This window comes from Globicephala melas, chromosome 3, assembly GCF_963455315.2.
Source record: "Globicephala melas chromosome 3, mGloMel1.2, whole genome shotgun sequence".
Classification (NCBI taxonomy): Eukaryota; Metazoa; Chordata; class Mammalia; order Artiodactyla; family Delphinidae; genus Globicephala; species Globicephala melas.
The window spans coordinates 92,568,052-92,587,282 of NC_083316.1; the positions used below are offsets into that span (position 1 = coordinate 92,568,052).

A 19,231-nucleotide genomic window follows, 5' to 3' on the forward strand; every position below is an offset into this window, starting at 1 on the left:
CAACATCTTTTATTGTTTCATTCTGAGTTAAAACTATTTCAATATTTTCTATAAATTTTGTGAAGAAAATAGTTGTAGATATTATGTATATATACATACATTATTATTGCTAGATATTTTATCATCTCAGAAGTTTAAGAACCTATGAGCTAAGCAATGCAAGATAAGCTAAGTTAGGAAAAAACTGAGAAAAGCCTCTTGGTATTAGGGCAAGTAATCAAGACTGATGTTTATACCACAAAGCCGTGTGAATCTGTAAAATCAATTACCCACTATAGACCTCAGTTTCTTTTTCTCTCTGCTTTTCTCCCTTCTATTTTGCCACAATATCTTTTACAAATGAAATATTTTGTAGAAATCCTGCCTGCTCATCCATCACTCTCCATCCCCACCCCTAAGCAGGGCTTCTGCTACTTTGGATTCCTTGGAGTCTGTTTGAAAACTGGAACCAGCGGATTTCCTAGGTCCCTTCTGGTCTTTGATTCTGGTTTAGAATTCTTAAAAAGGCATTGGTGATTAGTGAGATGGCTGGGACTATGCACTTTTTAGAAAAAGAATTTAACTCTTTTGAGCATGAGAAGCTACATAATGCAGATATGCTTGCAGTTTTCTCCCAGTGTTTAAAGTTCTGATGCATCCAAATGAACTATAGTTTTAAAGAATGTGTACTTTTAAAGAATATTTAAAAATTGTTATTTAGTGCAGGGAACATCCATTTGGTTTAGTGAACAGCATTTTGACCATTTAAATTAGTGATTCTTTTTTTTTTTAATTATTTGTTTATTTTTGGCTGCATTGGGTCTTCATTGCTGAGTGTGGGCTTTCTCTAGTTGCAACGAGTGGGGGCTACTCTTTGTTTTGTGGTGCGCGGGCTTCTCATTGTGGTGGCTTCTCTTTGTTGTGGAGCACGGGCTCTAGGCATGCGGGCTTCAGTGGTTGTGGCACACGGGCTCAGTTGTTGTGGCTCGCGGGCTCCAGAACACTGGCTCAGTAGTTGTGGTGCATGGGCTTAGTTGCTCCGTGGCATGTGGGATCTTCCCAGACCAGGGCTCGAACCTGTGTCCCCTGCGTTGGCAGGCTGATTCTTAACCACTGTGCCACCAGGGAAGTCCCTAAATTAGTGATTCTTAAGCCTGGCTGCACAGTAACATCCCCTAAAGAACTTTTAAAGTCCTTTGGAATCTGGCCTCCATTCCAGAGATTCTGAAGTACTTGCTCTGGGGTGGGACGTGGCTTCAGTGTTGAAAAGCTCCAGGTGATGTTTCCTCTGTTGTGCAGTTGGGACACAAGACCACTGATAGACAGGTACATTTAGCAACATTCTGTCAGAAGCACAGTTAATATTGTGACTGTATCATACTCCTTTGTTGACAGGCTCATTCTCAGATAGAAGATGAATGTGAAAACAAGGTACAATATTGTGAGTGATTATGTTTGTGATGAGATGAGAAACTTTTATGCAAAGCCTTTGCTGTAATACCGAATGGTTAGTAGTTCTTGTGGCTGTTTATGGCCATCTCATGTTCTTTGCAAGCAAAGGTTAAGCTGTTAGTAATTTATAATCTTTGCTTCTTTTTAAAGACAGAAAAAGATGTGAATTGCCTTGAACCATGGTTAATAAAGGAAATGGATGCTTGTCTTTCTGACATATGGCTGCGTAAAGATGTTGATGCCTTTGCTCAGGTCTTTCACCTTATTTTAACTGAAAATGTTAGTGGTAAGTATAATTTGTTTAAGTTTTTTGTATTACTCTTGAAGTTATTTATTATGATAGAAGTGTAGCTTAATTCATAAAATTCAAAATTCACTTTTTGTTCACAACCAATATTTTGTTCTTTTGGAGTACTATTTCAAATGTACAAATCAGGATCTTCTTATTAGCATAGTAGAATAGATAAGTATTGTATTAAATCAGGGACTCTTAACCTAATGTCTCCAGAATAGTTTCATGGGGTCTGTGAATATATGACAGTTATATGCAAAAGTATTTTTATGTGTATAAAATTTGTGACATAAATATACTCCCCCCTATGCATCACCTTTACCCCTGGAGTATCTTGGGTTTTCAAAGAGATTTGTTATTTCAAAACAGGGGAAAAATGTTAATAACTTTAACTCTAGATTGTTCATTGAATAAATGGAAAATTTTAGTATACCTTTAGTTATATAGGTTCAAGTTCTGATTCACATGTACCTGCGTTATGTCACATGACATATTTTCACTAATGATTTATTCTGATTTCGTTAGTTGGTTATAATGGATATTGGCAATCAGGGGTGAGTTTTAGGACCCTGAAGGCTTTTAGGCAAAAGGTAGAATGATGATAATAAAAGGTCATTACTGGAAGGGATTTAGATGTCAAGTAGTTTATCCCCTCACTTGAACTTCTCAGCATTATTATTACTATACTTGATCACTCCTTTCTTGAAACATGTTCTTCAGTTAACTTCTGATACTCCATACTTGATTTATTTTCTTCTCATCACCCTGGCTGGTATGTCTTGGTTTCCTTGGCAGGATTTTTTTCTTTTTCTTGACCTCTGAATATGGAATGTCCCAGGCCTCAATCCTCAGACCTTCCTTCTATTTACACTTACTCCTTAGATGGATCTCATCTAGTCGAAGCTTTAAATATTTATTTAAAATGAGTCCTAATTTTACGTCTCCAATCCTGAACTCCCCCCTCACTTCAATACACCTCACCACTTGACATCTCCGGTTGGGAGTCTGTTAGGGGAATAAAACTAGATATTCCCCAAACAACTTGATTCTCTGTTTCTCTACCTCTCTCTCAACCTGCTTTTTCCTTAGTGTTCCCTTAGTGATCATTATCAGTTGTAGACCTCTTTAAAAATGCATGTGCCTGGCCATCCCAGGCACACTGAATCTAACTCTAGGGTACTACCATTCACCTAGTTGCTAAGGCAACAAAATATAAAATCATCTTTGACTTTGCTCTCATACCCCACATATAATCCATTAGCAAATCTTGTTAGTTTTACCTTCTAAATAAATCCCGAATCTCACATGTTTTACTTCCTCTACTGCTGCCATCCTAGTCAAAGCCAGCATTTTTTCCTGGACTATTACAGTGGACAATTAACTGCTTCTATTCTTATGTTACTAGTCTGTTCTCCAGAGAACAATCAGATTGATCCTTTTGACAAGGAAATTGGATCATGCCACTTCTCTTCTCTTAGCTGTCCCATGGCTTTCAATTACACTTTGAATAAAAATCAAAGTTCTTTCCCTGATTTAGTCTCTGACAGTCTTTTTTATCTCATTTTCTACTACTCTTTTCCTTGTTCACTGTGCTTTAGCCACTCTTGTCTTCTTGCTCTTCATATATGCTCTTCATATGGCCCATTCCCGCCTTTGGGCCTTTGCTTTTGTTGTTTTCTGTGCTTGGAACGTGGTCCCCACAGATACTCATATGGCCCAATGCCTACTTCATTTAGGTTTCTATCCATAAGTTAGGAAATTTGAACTCTGAGACATGTTGCTTTAAAATATTTATAAAACATTTTAAAGTATTTTTGTATTATCTTTGACCCTCTTCCTCGATATTTCTTTAGAGAGTACTAGACTATTACTTTGATAATGGTCATCCATTATGACCATCCAGGTCCCTCTCCTTTATAGTTTTATTGGACATTTTCCGCAGCCCAGTATTCTAATGTCTTAGGCCATGTGTATGTAGTAAACTAAAATGTTATGGTATCTCTATGAACAGTAATTTACTTCCCATGTTTTTATTTCTCTTCTAAAATCTCAACTCTTAATTGGCACCAGAGTTGAGAATACTTCATGTGATCCAGGAAGCCTTGGGCTTGGTAGATTTTTTTTTAATCATATCAATTTCCCTCTGTGATCTTGTATAACCAGGTAGTAATTAGCTGGTTTTGTAAGACTAGGCATTCTGTGGAACGCTGGATGCTAATCATCTATTGCTGCATAACAAATGATTCCCAAACTTAGCAACCTGAAACATCTATTATTTCACATAGTTTCTGAGAGTCAAGAATCTGGGAGTGGCTTAACTGAGTGGTTCTGGTTCCTAGTCACTCATGGAGTAGTAGTTAAGCTGTTGGCAGGGGTTCAGTCATCTTAAGGTTTACTGCGGCTGGAGGATCTGCTTCCAAGAAGGCTCACTCATATGGCTGTTGGCTAGAGGCCTCAGTTTGTCTCTGGCTGTTGGCTGAAGGCCTCAGTTCTTTGCCATCTGGACCTCTCCATAGGATTGCCTTATTCTTCCCAGAATGTGGCAGCTGGCTTCTCCCAGAGTGTGTGATTCAGAAGAGAAGAAGAAAAGGCAAGCAGGAAGCTATAGGTACCTTTCATGACCTAGTCTCCAAAGTTGCACACCATCTTTTCCACTTTATTCTATTTGCTAGAATGAGTCACTTAGTCCAGCTCACACTCAAGGAGAAGGGAATTAGGCTCCACCCCTTGAAGGGAAGAGTATTAAAGAATTTTTGGATGTTTTCAAACTCCCACACTTATCCATACCCCTAATTGAATATTCCGTTGAACAGTAATTCCCATATATTGAGTACAAATCATAATCTTTGCAGATCTCTATAATAATGCATGTTCCTGGCCATCCCAGACCTACTGAATCTTAATCTAGGAGTAAGGCATAGCTCTCTGTGTTTTCAGAAATAAAAAGCCTGAAGTAATTCTCTCCATAGGTTCCTCTCCCCACCTTAAGAACCGTTGGCTTATATTAATAACGGATACCATGTTTTAGAGGGTTGTTAAATTATGAGGATAATTGGGTATATATGGAAAATTAAATTTTTCCTTTTGTAATTATCTTAAATTTTACTACAGAGGTTTTTTTTCAGTGGTGATTTCTTTCTGACATTTTTTAATTTTGTGATTTATGAAAATTAGTTCTCAGTAATTATAGTATGTTGCATTGCTTGAAATATATTCTAAGAATGAATTTAAATTCAATAAAAGTTTAATTTTTTTCTCATGGAAGGGTTTTATGGGAAGTAAACTTCCTGCCAGTGTTATTCTCATTAAGCATCTAAGATAATAAGAACCTGGCATGATGGGGTAATAAAAGCAAAACAAAAGGACCTCAAAAAATCATTTTGAACTTTTCATTTGCCCTTTTAAGCATTCATTACCAGATACTGATGAAAATTAACTTTTTAATTCTTCTTTAATTATATCTTGTCATTTGGTCAAGGCATATCTAGGAAGATTACTTAAGGATTCTACAAAGTTAGTAGCTTTCCTTTTCTATTTTAATTAACAACTATCTTTCCTTCTCCTGCCTTCCAACTGATAGTACCTATTTCATCCTGCTTATACTAAGGATACATCAGTATCAGATCTTCTTGGATCAACTGAGTTAAAGGTTATACAATGCTGTTATATACTTAGGTAAAGGAGCAAGTCCCAGGTTAATTCTGCTAACATTCAAGAAAATTAAAATGATTTTCCAAAGTAATTTGGAAATGTAACATTTATGTATCTTTTCCTTCTTTTAGTGGATTACAGACATAGTGAAACCAGTGCAACAGCTTTGATGGTTGCTGCAGGACGAGGTTTTTCAAGTCAAGTAGAACAGTTAATTAGTATGGGAGCCAATGTTCATATTAAAGCATCAAATGGCTGGTAATTTTAAATTGCATTCATTCTTTGTATATCTTTGTATAACTACACATATCTATTTTGATTTCTTATATGTCTTTATATTAAAAGCTATTTGTAATAATTGCTCATACATCTCTACTTTAATGGGTGAATGAATAAATTTGAGTAACTGGTTTTATAATTTTGAGAATATTATTTCTCTTTCTTAATTCAATATCTTTGAATTTTGGCAGGATGGCTTTAGATTGGGCTAAACACTTTGGACAGACTGAAATTGTGGATCTTCTAGAATCTTACAGGTAACACTTTATACTATTTTTAATTAATCCTGACTCCTTTTTAAAAAACTTAGCCATATAAATCATAGAATGTGACAAATGAAGGCTATTTATAGTCTCTTATCCAGATTTTTTTGTGTGTGTTTCTAAGGAGTTTTTCTAATAACAGCTTTCAGTTATTTTGTAGGTTGTTAGTAAGATCCACTGTATTATAGTATTTACCTTATTTTTTATTTTATCTTAAAAAAGAAGAAGGGGAATCTCCAGTTAAACTTGGTATTTGTCTCTCTGCATTTCCCCAAAACCTCACTAAAATGGTAAGGAAGGAATATAAAATGTGTAAACTAACAAAGTCAAAGAGAATGGAAGAGGATATGCAACTGATGAAAGATGTTAGTAAATTTTTGGATGATATATGGCTAATGGATTACTGATGTTTGACTTAGCAAAGCTAAGAAAGCTGAAGCCTGAGTGCCTAAAGAGGGAAGTGCCAATGAGAAACAACCTCATTTTAGCTTTGAACTTCTTAGAGGCTCATTCAACTACTTCTGAATGAAGCAATGAAAGAAAGGGCTAAAAAAATAACAGAGTTAGTTGAAATTCTCTATGAGGAATATTTGGAATTTCAGATTCCCTTCTCCCCTGCCCTCAGGTGATATCTCTTTCCCACTTTAGCAGGATGTAGGAAGTTTATTGAAAAATTAAACCATTTAGAGTTTGGACTTGGGGTGACCAGGTACAGTGGGAGAGTGGGAGTAAGGTATCAAACAGAAAAGGGGTTTAAGTGAAAGTCTACTTAAAGACTAAAAGTTGAGATACCATCCACTCAGTTCCCCTGATGTCCCTATCTCCTTTTCCTGTTTGAAGCTTATGTTCTTTGGCAGAAAACTTGAGAATTCCTTCCTGGAAAAACAGACCAAGCCTAGAGAAAAGATTTAGAACTTTAAGAGGTTTGGTATTCCTTCAATGAAATGACCATCTTTAAACCAGATAACTCAATTTTCCCCACTTGTACACATGGAGGTTTTTGTGCTTTACTCTTTAAAAATAAACAAACTGCCAAGGATTGATCACCAGACATTTGAGTGGAAAAAGCACTCAAACATCAAATAAACAGTACCCCAAGAAGTTGAATAAAACTGAGCATCAGTGACCAGAAGAAAACTTCAAAAATAGTAATCGAAAATAACATTCATGAACCAGAAAACAGTGTGCTTAAAAAAAAGAAAAAAAGGAACAGACCACAAATCTTTGTTCAAATTTCATCTTCATGAGGGCTACCCAAATTTACCTATCTATTGCAATCTGCCTCCCCCACAGTTGATCCTGTTTAACCTGTTCTACTTTTTCTTTTGTCCATAGGACCTACCATCCTCTAATAAACTATATAATTTACTTATTTACTGTATTTATTGGTTTATTGTCTGTCTCTTCTCTCCAGTGGAATTTAGTAAGCTTCTTGTCTCCTTTGTTCAGGGACAGTGTCTGGATATAGATGTTCAGTGATTATTTTTGAAAGAATGAATAAACAAGAAAGAGCCCTTGAAAATGAAAATATAGCAGAAAAATAATTCAGAAGGGTTGCAAGATAAAGTTGAAAAAAATTGCTGACAGAGTAGGAAAAAAAGACAAAAAAATAGAATAGTAGAAAAAGGATAGGAAAATTTATTTCCTATGTATTTTTTTATGAGGAAGCTGTTAGAGAATGTGTCCTACAAAAATGAGGAGGTGAAGTAAAACAGAGAAGAACACAGTAGATCCAGCACAGGAGATAGGTGAAAGAAATGCTTAGTATGTTGGTGCACAGGGCTATTCCTATGACAGCTGCCCAGTAGGCCTTGTCTCATAGAAACAGAAGATAGAGAGCTCCAGGAGGAAAGTCCCTCTGGGGTAAAAAGGATTACCTGATGGGTTTGATCATATTAAAAAGATTTTATGAATTTGTTGGACACTTTGGGAAGAATTAGTGCTAAGTACACAGAAAACTAAGCAAATAAAAATTAGACAGTAATTACTCAAGGAAAACCAAAAAGTTACAGAAGAAAGGGAGTGTAATCATAGTTTACTATTTAGCTCAGGGGTAAATAATGTTTACGTAGCAAAGTAAAGCTGAATGCAGATTTAACGAAAATTGTATGGGTTTATGTGTGTGGAAACTATATGAGGGTGGGGGTGGTGACCTCATTTTTCATTAATTGGAGATTCACAGATAATTACTAAATTGTTAAATCAATAAATAGCAGAAGATGCATGTTGCTTAGAAATACGGCAGTAAATACCAAAAGTAATGGCTAAAAGAATTGAAAAAGGTCCTAGGCAGTGTGACTAGGAGTGGAGAGGGGTTTTTGTTATAACTTCTATAAAACCCTTGTTTATTAACACTATGTACATGTATTACTTTGATTTCAAAAAAAAAAGGGCAATACTTCCAAAATCCTATGAAACTGTTATAATTCTTCTTTTAGATAATTATTTTAGATAAATTTTGATGTTTATACAGAGTTTAGATTAGACATTTAAAGAAAAAATATATTTAAAAGAAATTTAAAGGAAATGTATTTTATAGTACACTGATAGCTTTTATCTATTTTCAACCGATAAGACTGTCAAAAAAATAATAGAGTATGAAGTTAAAATATATTAAAACATCTATTATTCAAGAACATATAAAATGTTTTATTTGACTTGGGTTTTTGTATTTAAGTCTGTAGATGAAGTCTCGGGTATTAGATGAAGTAAACATTTGAAATATGAAATTAGTTTTATCATTTTAATTTCATTAAATGATAATGTAGAGTCTGAAAGTCTTGGCAGATCCAAATACTAATTCTGGTGTGGTGGGTTTTATTATCGTTTCATTAATAGCACCAGAACTTGCACCAGAACTTCCTTTTAATGCTAACACTTCGAATGTTCCAGATATTGTTACGGTGTTAGGTGTAGCTCAATATGTACTACAGATTACCATGTAAAACAGTTATCTGGATAATATTTTAATTATCCCAGCTAAGTCAGCTTTCTTTTTATTCCACAGATCATGATGTTATCAACTATAAATTTCAAATATTTAAATTAAATTTATTATGTTTGCTGGATTATTGATACTTGATATCTAAAGTTTATAGCATTAAACAAAGAACATAATACCTCCTTAATTTACCTGGTAAAAATAAGAAAACAAAAAACTTGGAATGTTTTAAATTGCATTTAAAAATTTTAAATACTACAATTATAATGTTGCAGAAGTTTCATATTTTTCCTATTGAAAGCAGTCTTTTTTTTTAAAAATTTATTTTTGGCTGTGTTGGGTCTTTGTTGCTGCACATGGGCTTTCTCTAGTTGTGGCGAGCGGGGGCTGTTCTTTGTTGCGGTGCACGGGCTTCTCATCGCTGTGGCTTATTTTTATTGCGGAGCACGGGCTATAGGCCTGTGGGCTTCAGTAGTTGTGGCTCGTGTGCTCAGTAGTTGTGGCTCATGGGGTCTAGAGCGCAGGCTCAGTAGTTGTGGCACACAGGCTTAGTTGCTCTGTGGCATGTGGGATCTTCCTGGATCAGGGCTTGAACCCGTGTCCCCTGCATTGGCAGGCGGATTCTTAACCACTGAGCCACCAGGGAAGTCCCTGAAAGCAGTCTTATGTTATTTTTCTGCTAAGCTCTTTAAGAAAGATTGGGCTGAACTGAACTTTCTAGAAATCATATTGATAATTACTAGTGATGGCAGTTTTATATTTTCACTTACAGGATGAAGAAGCAAGGGGGTTATTTCAGTAATTTCTACTGATTTTGGCTTTCGGGAAATAGCATAATCAACCTGCTTTTAGTATAGGATAACTGAATTAGTCATTTTAAGCTGATACCTGTAGACTGTTTTTTTTTTTTTATGTATGAACTATTCTCCAGAATATTGTTTATAATAATGAACAATTAGAAACAACCTATTAAGAAAAGGTAAATGACGAGCAAAAGTTTGTGTTTTTTTAAGTTTTATTGGGATAAAATTCACATACCATATAATTCACCTACTTAAGTGTATAATCCAGTGGTTTTTAGTACGTATGTTCAAAGAGTTATGCAGTCATCACCACAGCCAATTCTGAGAACATTTTCATCACCCCAGAAAGAAATCTGTGCTCATTAGAGGTCACTTCTAATTTTCCCCAACTTTAGCAGCCCTAGGCAACCACTCATCTACTTCCCATTTCTATAGATTTATCTGTTCTGGACATTTCCTATAAATGGAATCATATAATATGTGATCTTCTGTGATTGGTTCTTTCACTTAGCATAGTGTTTTCAAGGTTTGTACATGTTGTAGCATCTTTCTAATGACTGAGTAATATTCCATTCTATGGATAGACCACAGTTTGTCTATCTGTTCATCAATTGATGAACATTTTGGTTGTTTACACTTTTGGGATGTTATGAATAGTACTGGTATAAACATTTGTATACAGATTTTTATGTGGACATATATTTTCATTTCTTCTTGTCTATATACCTAGGAGTCTAACTGCTGGGCCATATGGTAACACTATGTTTAACAGTTTTGAAGATCTGCCAGATTGTTTTCCAAAGTGGTTGCACCATTTTACATTCCCACTAGCAGTGTATTAGGGTTCCAATTTCTTCACACCCTCTCTCACACTTATTATTATCTGTCTTTTTTATTATAGTCATCCTAGTGGGTGTGAAGTGGTATCTCATTGTGGTTTGAATTTCATTTCTCTCATGACTAATGATGTTGAATGTATTTTCATGTGCTTATTGGCTATTTGTATATTTCCTTTGGAGAAATGTCTTCAGATAGAGTTTTTTTAAAAACACATATTGCCAAATTTTACTTTGAGTAATATACTTGAGACCAAAATATGAATTACATTATAGAGTATTAATTGTCACTTACCCTCTTTAGAGTATATTGAAAATTTGAACATGGACATAATGGGAATCATTGGCCTTTAAGCGTTACTCTTTTTAATGAAATTTGACTTGGTCTGTGTTTTTCTTTTCTAGTGCTTCATTGGAATTTGGAAATTTAGATGAAAGTTCTTTGGTTCAAACAAATGGGAGTGATCTCAGTGCAGAAGACAGAGAGCTCCTGAAAGCTTATCATCATAGTTTTGATGATGAAAAAGTAGACTTGGATTTGATCATGCATCTTCTATACAATATCTGCCATAGTTGTGATTCTGGTAAATAAGTATTGTCTAAAAGAACTGAAGCAAAAATATATTCTTTGACTTAAATTTAGTATTTTGTGTGTGTACAAATTTTTATACAATTTTGTTGATAATAATGCACAAATAATCTCTTATGTCATTTTATAAGTATTAGAATTTATCAGTACTTGAAAACACATGATGTAGTTCATTATAGCTAGTTGTTTTGATTGATTTTGGTTTTACAAAGAGATTTAATGTTTAAAAAAAAGTCATTCTTCTTCAAGGTGCAATATTGATTTTCCTGCCTGGATATGATGAAATTGTTGGTCTGAGGGATCGCATCCTGTTTGATGACAAGCGGTTCGCTGACAATACTCATAGGTAAAAGCTAAAGCTTTATATTTATTGCATTAAATGACAGTTAGGTACCACAGTATAATTTCTCTTAATTGTCGACAGGTACCAAGTCTTTATGCTTCATTCAAATATGCAAACATCCGATCAAAAGAAGATATTAAAAAACCCACCTGCAGGTGTTCGAAAAATAGTAAGCTTCATAAAATCTTCTTTTTTCCATTTTATTAGTCATTGGTTTTGCTTTCATATTAACGATAACATAATATCCAATTGCAGATCCTTTCCACCAATATTGCTGAAACCAGCATCACAGTCAATGACGTTGTCTTTGTTATTGATTCTGGTAAAGTGAAAGAGGTATGTATGGATAAGTTGTATTTTTACCTAAATGACAAAGGTTAAGTTCCATAACAATAAATGCTTTTATAAGCAGAATTCATTTTAATGGGAAAATTTCTGGTTCTAAGATGAATTTAACGTAGTAAATGTTGGTTTCACTAAAGTAAATATTCTGCCTTAAACAATTCAGTTTGTAGGATCTGTCTTATTTTAACAAATTATACAAAAAATTTAGCCTCTGCTCACTAAATATTAGGAATAAAATAAAGGATTTGGCTAGTTACAGTGAAAATTTTGTCAATGTGGGAATTTGATTACATATTTTGTATGTTTTCTTTCTACTCATGGGCATGGACCGTGTCCCTCTTGTTCATTGTTATATCTCCAGTGCTCCACATATAGTAGGTATTCAAAAGATACTTAGAGAACCATGCTGATAGGAAACAAACAAACATAAAACCAGGCTTCAGCAAATGATGGCTAGCAGTAAAATTGGGCCCATCACCTGCTTTTGTAAAAATAAATTTTGTTGGAATACTGCCATGTCTACTTTTTACCCATCGTCTGTGGCTGCTTTCACACTCCAGTGGCAGATTTGAGTAGTTGCAACAGACCCCCTCTGCAAAGGCTAAAATATTTACTGCCAATTCCTGATATAAATAAAAGGCAGCATTTATTTCCTTTTAGTGTTGGAATGCCCAGCAATTCTCAGCATCCTTAATTTTGGTCGATCCTTTCACTGAAATAATTGAAAGTGATAGAGGTAATTGATTTTTCAAGGAGAGCAATGCTATCCATGTTGGGAAAGCAAATTATATCTGTTCTAGTGGATATGAATGATCATTTTTAATGTGAAAAAATTAATTGCCTTTAGGTGTTATTTATCAAGTAAACTGTGATGGTAGTGCCAAAGTTATTTTATGTACAAAATTGTTAAATGTAACATTTTATTAAAAACAAAATAAGCAGCATCTTTTCTAAAAATCCCATAATTAAACAATTATGAGAACACATTTGTATTTGCTCTATGTAGTAATTTTATGAAAAGGAAAGTGTAAAGTCACTGAATGATTGATGTATATATTCTAGCAATGAATTCTTTTAAAATATTTTTCTACGTAAGTTTCCACTTTAGAAGTGAAAGTATGGGGATAGTAAAGGTTCTTTTTTACCTTCTCTTTTGTAACATTCTGGATAGGCTAACTGCATTAGTAGTTCAGCAGGAGGTAAAATGGAAGGGGTTAAAAATTATTCAGTTGGGAATAGGATTACTTTAGTGATTATTGTTATTCTTCCAATCAACTTCCTGGAAAGTATTTCAGAAAACGTCTTTCCCTGGTCACTCCTATTACCCACAGTGATGTAAATCTGATAGAAAATGACCTCAAGGAATAGATCAGTTCTCTCCAATCTTGATGCCTTATGAGAACTGACTGCCATTATCCAAGTGTAGCAGAGAAAAACAGATAGCTTAGCAAGGCACAGAATGAGGAAGTTTTACAGCTCTTCTAAGTTTAGTTTTCATTCTTTTTCCTTAGAATGTTTGTGACCAGAAATCTGGATTTTTTTTTTTAAATCAGTATCCTGTTTTAATTAATCAAAGGGGACTTTGAATTAAACTCGATGTGCTAAAATATGTTCATAATGTTTTCTGCTATTTCTTCTTAAATACCTTTTATGTATTAACATGAAGGTGATTTAAATATTACAGAAATCCTTCGATGCACTGAATTTTGTTACAATGTTAAAAATGGTGTGGATTTCCAAAGCTAGTGCCATACAGCGAAAAGGCAGGTAATGTATATTTAATGGACATTGATTCAATTGCCTATAAAATGGAAACATTTTCATATGTATTACATATTTAATGTATATTCTACTTTCTCTAAAATGTTAAAACTTTCGTGTTAGTCTTAATTTTTATATTATTTTTGCAAAGCATACCATTTTAATACTTATTTTAAAAGTTGAATTTAGGTTATGTTAAAAATAAAAAATTTTGTCTAGTATGATCTACACTCAGAAGACATAAGAAACTTAAAAAACAAAAATAAAAGCAGTGTAAGATGTAGGACTAATTTCTGTACAATACATAAAAAGCTCCATGAAAATCAATTAAATAAAGACCACTACATTAACCTCACATATACCACATATATCTCATATATACCTAAAGAAATGCGAATTAATGAGGTACTATTTTTTACTTATCAGATTGGCATCAATGAAAATTTTTAACAGCACACACAACAAGAGTTGACAAAAGCATGGGCCAATAGGCTTTCACAGTTTGCTGATGGGAGTTTATATTGATGTGACTTCTTCAGAGGATGATTTGAAACTGTTTATCCAGATCTCCCCTTTAGCAGTGGATTCTACTTCTCATAATTTATCCTGAGCATACTTGTACTCAGGATAAATGTGTGCCAAGTATGTGTTACTCATAGTATGTGTGCCAAGATGTATGTTTAAGAATGTTTTTTGCAGTATTATTTGTAGTAGTGAAAAGTCTAGGAACACTGTAGTATCCATAACTAGTGAAGTGATTAAGCAAATTATATTATTGTCACACAATGTCATACTAAGTAACTGTTAAAAGGAAATATGTAGATGTATGTGTTTTATATGGAATGAGTTTTCAGAAACTCATATTAATTGAAAAAAGTAAGGTATAAAACATGTATCTAGTATTTTCTTGTTCTAAAAAATATCTATGCATGTGTATGTTTGCATGTATATTTAGACACATATGTTGTTGAGGCTGAGATAAACATTACAAAACAATGATTGTTGACTCTGAGAAGGAGGATTTGTGGGGCTCTTGGAGGAAGGAGACAATTTTTATTTTTGTATTTTTTGTATTTCAGTTATTTAGCACATACTTGCATTACTTTTTCATTTTTAAAAAGGCAAGATTAAAAAGAGTCATATTTTTCAGTAATTATTTGACTAATTTTTCTTGCATTTTAACTAACAAGAAAACATCAGATACTGACTTTAAGAGTGCTGCCTACTGCAGACGGTGGATACATTGATTTCTGTACTTTATAACTTCATAGAATGCTCTTTGTTGTTATTTTTTGTTGTTATTGTGTCAGTTGTCTTCTTATGACAAGTGTGGCTTGGCACATTGAGCTGGACTTATACCGTGTTAATAGTATATTATCAGGGATAAAAATCAGAAATTATAGAAATTTTCTTTGTCATCTTTTTCAACAGATGTTTTTTGGCAGCCTTCACTGTGCAAGTGTTAGGGGTGCAATGATGAATAAACTATGGTCTGATGGGTAAAGTTTGAGATGGGGAAATGTTGCAGTCCATCTTGGAATCCAATAAATTAAGCAATTTTAATATTATGTGATCTGCACTGTAACTAGATAATGCTTCTAGAGGAGTTAAGATAGAATCTGAGACAGATATGATTAAATAGTTATTTGGGGAAGGCATTGCAGAGGGAAAACATTCACAGAGGCCTAAAGGCAAGAGTGACAAAGAAAGTTGTTTGGATGGAGTTTAGTTTAGAGGAGAATAATGAAAAATGAGTGGAAAGAGGTAAGTTGCAGACTGGTCCTTTAGGACCATTTTGTATTTTCTCTCTCTCCTTTTTCTTTTTAATAACATGGTTATAGTATTCTTTCATCTTTTTGAGGAATGAATAGGTAGAGACAAAAATGATGGTAGGAGGACCCCAGTAGGAGACTCTTTTCATTAATCCTGTCATTTACAATAAGGGAGAGATGAGAGTAGCCTGAATTATTATAGTGGTGGTTGAAATAAAGGGAATATAGGCATACCTCCCCTTACTGCACTTCTCAGATACTGAATTTTTTACAAATTGAAGGTTTATGGCAATCTTGTGCACCCCGTGTTGAACAAGTCTATCAGCACTATTTTTCCAACGGCATTGCTCAATTCTTGTCTCTGTGTCACATTTTGGTAATTCTTGAAATATTTCAAACTTTTTCATTATTACTATATTTGTTATGGTGATCTCTGATCAGTGTCTTTGATGTTATTATTGTAATTGTTTTGGGATACCACGAACTGTGCTCGTATAAGAAGGCAAACTTAATCCATAAATATTGTGTGTGTTCTGACTGCTCCACCGATCAGCCATTTCCCATCTCTCTCCTTGTTCTTGGGCTTCCCTATTCCCTGAGACACAATACTGAAATTAGGCCAATTAATAACCCTACAGTGGCACCTAAGCGTTCAAGTAAAAGGAAGAGTCGCACTTCTCTCACTTTAAATCAAAAGCTAGAAGTGAATAAGCTTAGTGAGGAGGGGATGTCAAAAGGTAAGACAGGCCGAAAGCTAGGCCTCTTAGCACCAGTTAGCCAGGTTGTGAATGTGGAGGAAAAGTTCTTGAATGAAATAAAAAGTGCTACTCCATTGAACACATGAATGATAAGAAATCGAAACAGCCTTATTGCTGATGTGGAGAAAGTTTTAGTGGTCTGGATAGAATATCAGATCAGCCACAACGTTCCCTTAAGCCAAAGCCTAATCCAGAGCAAGGTTCTAACTCTGTTCAATTCTGTGAAGGCTGAGAGAGGTGAGGAAGCTGCAGAAGAAAAGTTTGAAGCTAGGAGAGGCTGTTTCATGGGGTTTAAGGACAGAAGCCATCTTCATAACATAAAAGTGGAGGTGAAGCAGCAAGTGCTGATGTAGAAGCTGCAGCAAGTTATCCAGAAGATTTAGCTAAGATAATGAGGGTGGCTACACTAAACAGATTTTCCTTGGAAAGCAGCCATTTCTTGGAAGAAAATGCCACTAGGACAGGCTGACTCTCTTGTTAGGAGCTAATGCAAGTGGTGATTTGAAGTTGAAGCCAATGCTCATTGACCATTTTAAAAGTCCTAAGGTCCTTAAGAATTATGTTATATTTACTCTGCCTGTGCTTTATAAATGGAACAACAAAGCCTGGATGACAGCACATTTGTTTACAACATGGTTTACTGACTATTTTAAGCCCACTGTTGAGACCTGCTGCTCAGAAAAAGTGACTCCTTTCAAAATACTACTGCTCATTGACAACGCACCTGGTCACCCAAGAACTCTAATGGAGATGTGCAACGAGATTAATATTGTTCTCTTGCCTGCTAACACAACATTCATTCCTCAACCCATAGATCAAAGAGTAACTTCAGCTTTCAAGTCTTATTCGTTAAGAAATACATTTTGTAAGGTTATAATTGCCATAAATAGTAATTCCTCTGATGGATCTGGGCAAAGTAAATTGAAAACCTTCTAGAAAGGATTCACCACTCTAGATGCCATTAGGAACATTTGTGATTCATGGGGAGACGTCAAAATATCAACATAAACAGGAGTTTGGAAGAAGTTGACTCCAACCCTCATGGATAACTTTGAGGGAGGAAGTAACTGCAAATGTGGTGGAAAGAGCAGGAGAACTAGAATTAGAAGTAGAGCCTGAAGATGTGACTGAATTGCTGCAATCACATGATGAAACTTTAACAGATGAGGAGTTGCTTCTTATGGATGAGCAAAGAAAGTGGTTTCTTCAGATAGAATCTACTCCTGGTCGAGCTGCTGTAAAGATTGTTGAAATGACAACAAAGGATTATATTACGTAAACTTAGTTGATAAAGCAGCAGCAGGGTTTGAGAGAATTGACTCTGATTTTGAAAGAAGTTCTGTGGGTAAAATGCTATCCATCCAACAGCATGGAATGCTTCAGAGAAATAGTTTATGAAAGGAAGAGGCCGTTGATGTGGCAAACTTCATGATTGTCTTATTTTAACAAATTGCCACAGCCTTCAGCCTTCAGCTGATCAGTCAGCAGCCATCAACACTGAGGCATGACTCTCCACCAGCAAAGAGGCTATGACTTTGAAGTCTCAAATGATGGCTAGCGTTTTTTAATAATAAAGTATTTTTTAAATTAAGGTATGCACGTTGTTTATTTAGACGTAATGCTATTGCATGCTTAATGTACTACAGTATAGTGTAAACATAACTTTTCTGTGTATTAGGAAACCAAAACATTCTTGTGATTCACTTTATTGCAATGTTTGCTTTATTGCCATGGTCTGGAACTGAACCTGAAATATCTCTGAGGTATGCCTGTAAGTAACTAATTCAAGAGATATCCAGGAGAGTAATATTGGTGATTGTATATCCAGGGGGTGGGGGTTAAGGAATAGAGTGGAATGAAGGATGTCTTACAGGTTTCTATGAAAATTTTGTGGATGGTGGTGCTATTGTCGGGGAAAATGTGAAGCGTGGTTATGTGGGGAGAATTAATTTTTGGTTGTGTTGTTTGAGTTGACTGTGGAAAATCCAAATGGAGCTAAGAGCCTTCTGAAATATAGGTCTAGAATTAGGATAAGGAGACCTAGGTGGACGGAACTTGAAATTAGGAGGATTATTAATATCACTTGGGAGAGAGCAGAATAAGGAGAGCAAAGGGCTAAGGTCTGACCTCAGAGGAACATCAACATTTAAAAACTGGGAAGGATAGAAATCTTTCAGAGGAGGCTGGATAGGTGGGAAAGCTAATGGGTATGTAGTGAGGGAAATATTTGATGAAGGAAGGAATGGTCCAACAATGTCAGACTTTCTAACTTGTATCACACTGTGTTATGGTTAGGTTTGTCTCTTTGGATTATGAGCTTTGTGAGGCTACATAGGGATATTTCTGTATCTCTGTCACTTGGCATATTCAGCCTTGCTATTAGCTGATACAGGGACTTTGGATGAAATTAAAAGTGACTGCTTTTCCTCAAGATGTATTTCTAGTGCTTTCCAGAAAATTATGCAAGTCTCTATGATCGTGGGGTAAATGACACTCCCTTAGAGTTGTGTAATGCATAACTTCCACAACTCTGTGTTTAGTGGGCCTAAACACAGTGCTTAGTATCAGCTCTGTAAAATTGATTAAATTTAAATTACCATATATTTATTCACGCCTTATTTTTTACTCACTTCTATTTTTGTGTGTGTGTATATATATATATATATATATATATATAGTACATAAATTTTTACCATTGTCTTAGAAGTATTACTTGTCAGGTAGTATTACTTGTCATTCATGAATCTCACTTTATAAATGAAATAATTGAGTCCCACAAATGTGAAGTACCTTTTCAAAGGTTAGGGGATCAGTATCAGAGTAGAGGTTCAGACTCACATGTCCTGATACTGGTTCATTGTTCTGTCTCCTAAATCATATTGCTTTTACAGTTTCCTTATTATAGTCTTTATTCCTTGTTTGAGCCTTAATTTTGTGTTTCAATTTTAAGGGCAGGGCGATGCAGACCTGGAATTTGTTTCCGGCTGTTCAGTAGACTTCGATTCCAGAATATGTTGGAATTTCAGACTCCAGAACTTTTGAGAATGCCATTACAGGTGGAAATTTACTTAACTCTATCTAAAAGGCTATTTTTTGTGGGTGAGGGAGGAGAGGGACCATTTCAACTTATACTGATTGGGCTTTTAAAAAATCAATTTATAAAATAA

The 19,231-nt window shown here is 34.8% G+C and overlaps 1 protein-coding gene across 3 annotated transcripts in view; it reads left to right on the forward strand.

Moving 5' to 3' along the window:
* YTHDC2 (YTH N6-methyladenosine RNA binding protein C2) overlaps window positions 1-19,231 on the forward strand; it is a 67,795-nt gene that overhangs the window by 22,349 nt on the left and 26,215 nt on the right. For all 3 annotated transcript variants that reach the window (XM_060296126.2, XM_030869865.3, XM_060296127.2), the window contains 9 exons: window positions 1,582-1,717; window positions 5,506-5,632; window positions 5,845-5,910; window positions 10,902-11,080; window positions 11,335-11,431; window positions 11,510-11,597; window positions 11,684-11,764; window positions 13,458-13,540; window positions 19,015-19,120. In XM_060296126.2, the coding sequence (XP_060152109.1) occupies window positions 1,582-1,717; window positions 5,506-5,632; window positions 5,845-5,910; window positions 10,902-11,080; window positions 11,335-11,431; window positions 11,510-11,597; window positions 11,684-11,764; window positions 13,458-13,540; window positions 19,015-19,120 (963 nt within the window). The remainder of the gene's footprint in view (window positions 1-1,581; window positions 1,718-5,505; window positions 5,633-5,844; window positions 5,911-10,901; window positions 11,081-11,334; window positions 11,432-11,509; window positions 11,598-11,683; window positions 11,765-13,457; window positions 13,541-19,014; window positions 19,121-19,231) is intronic.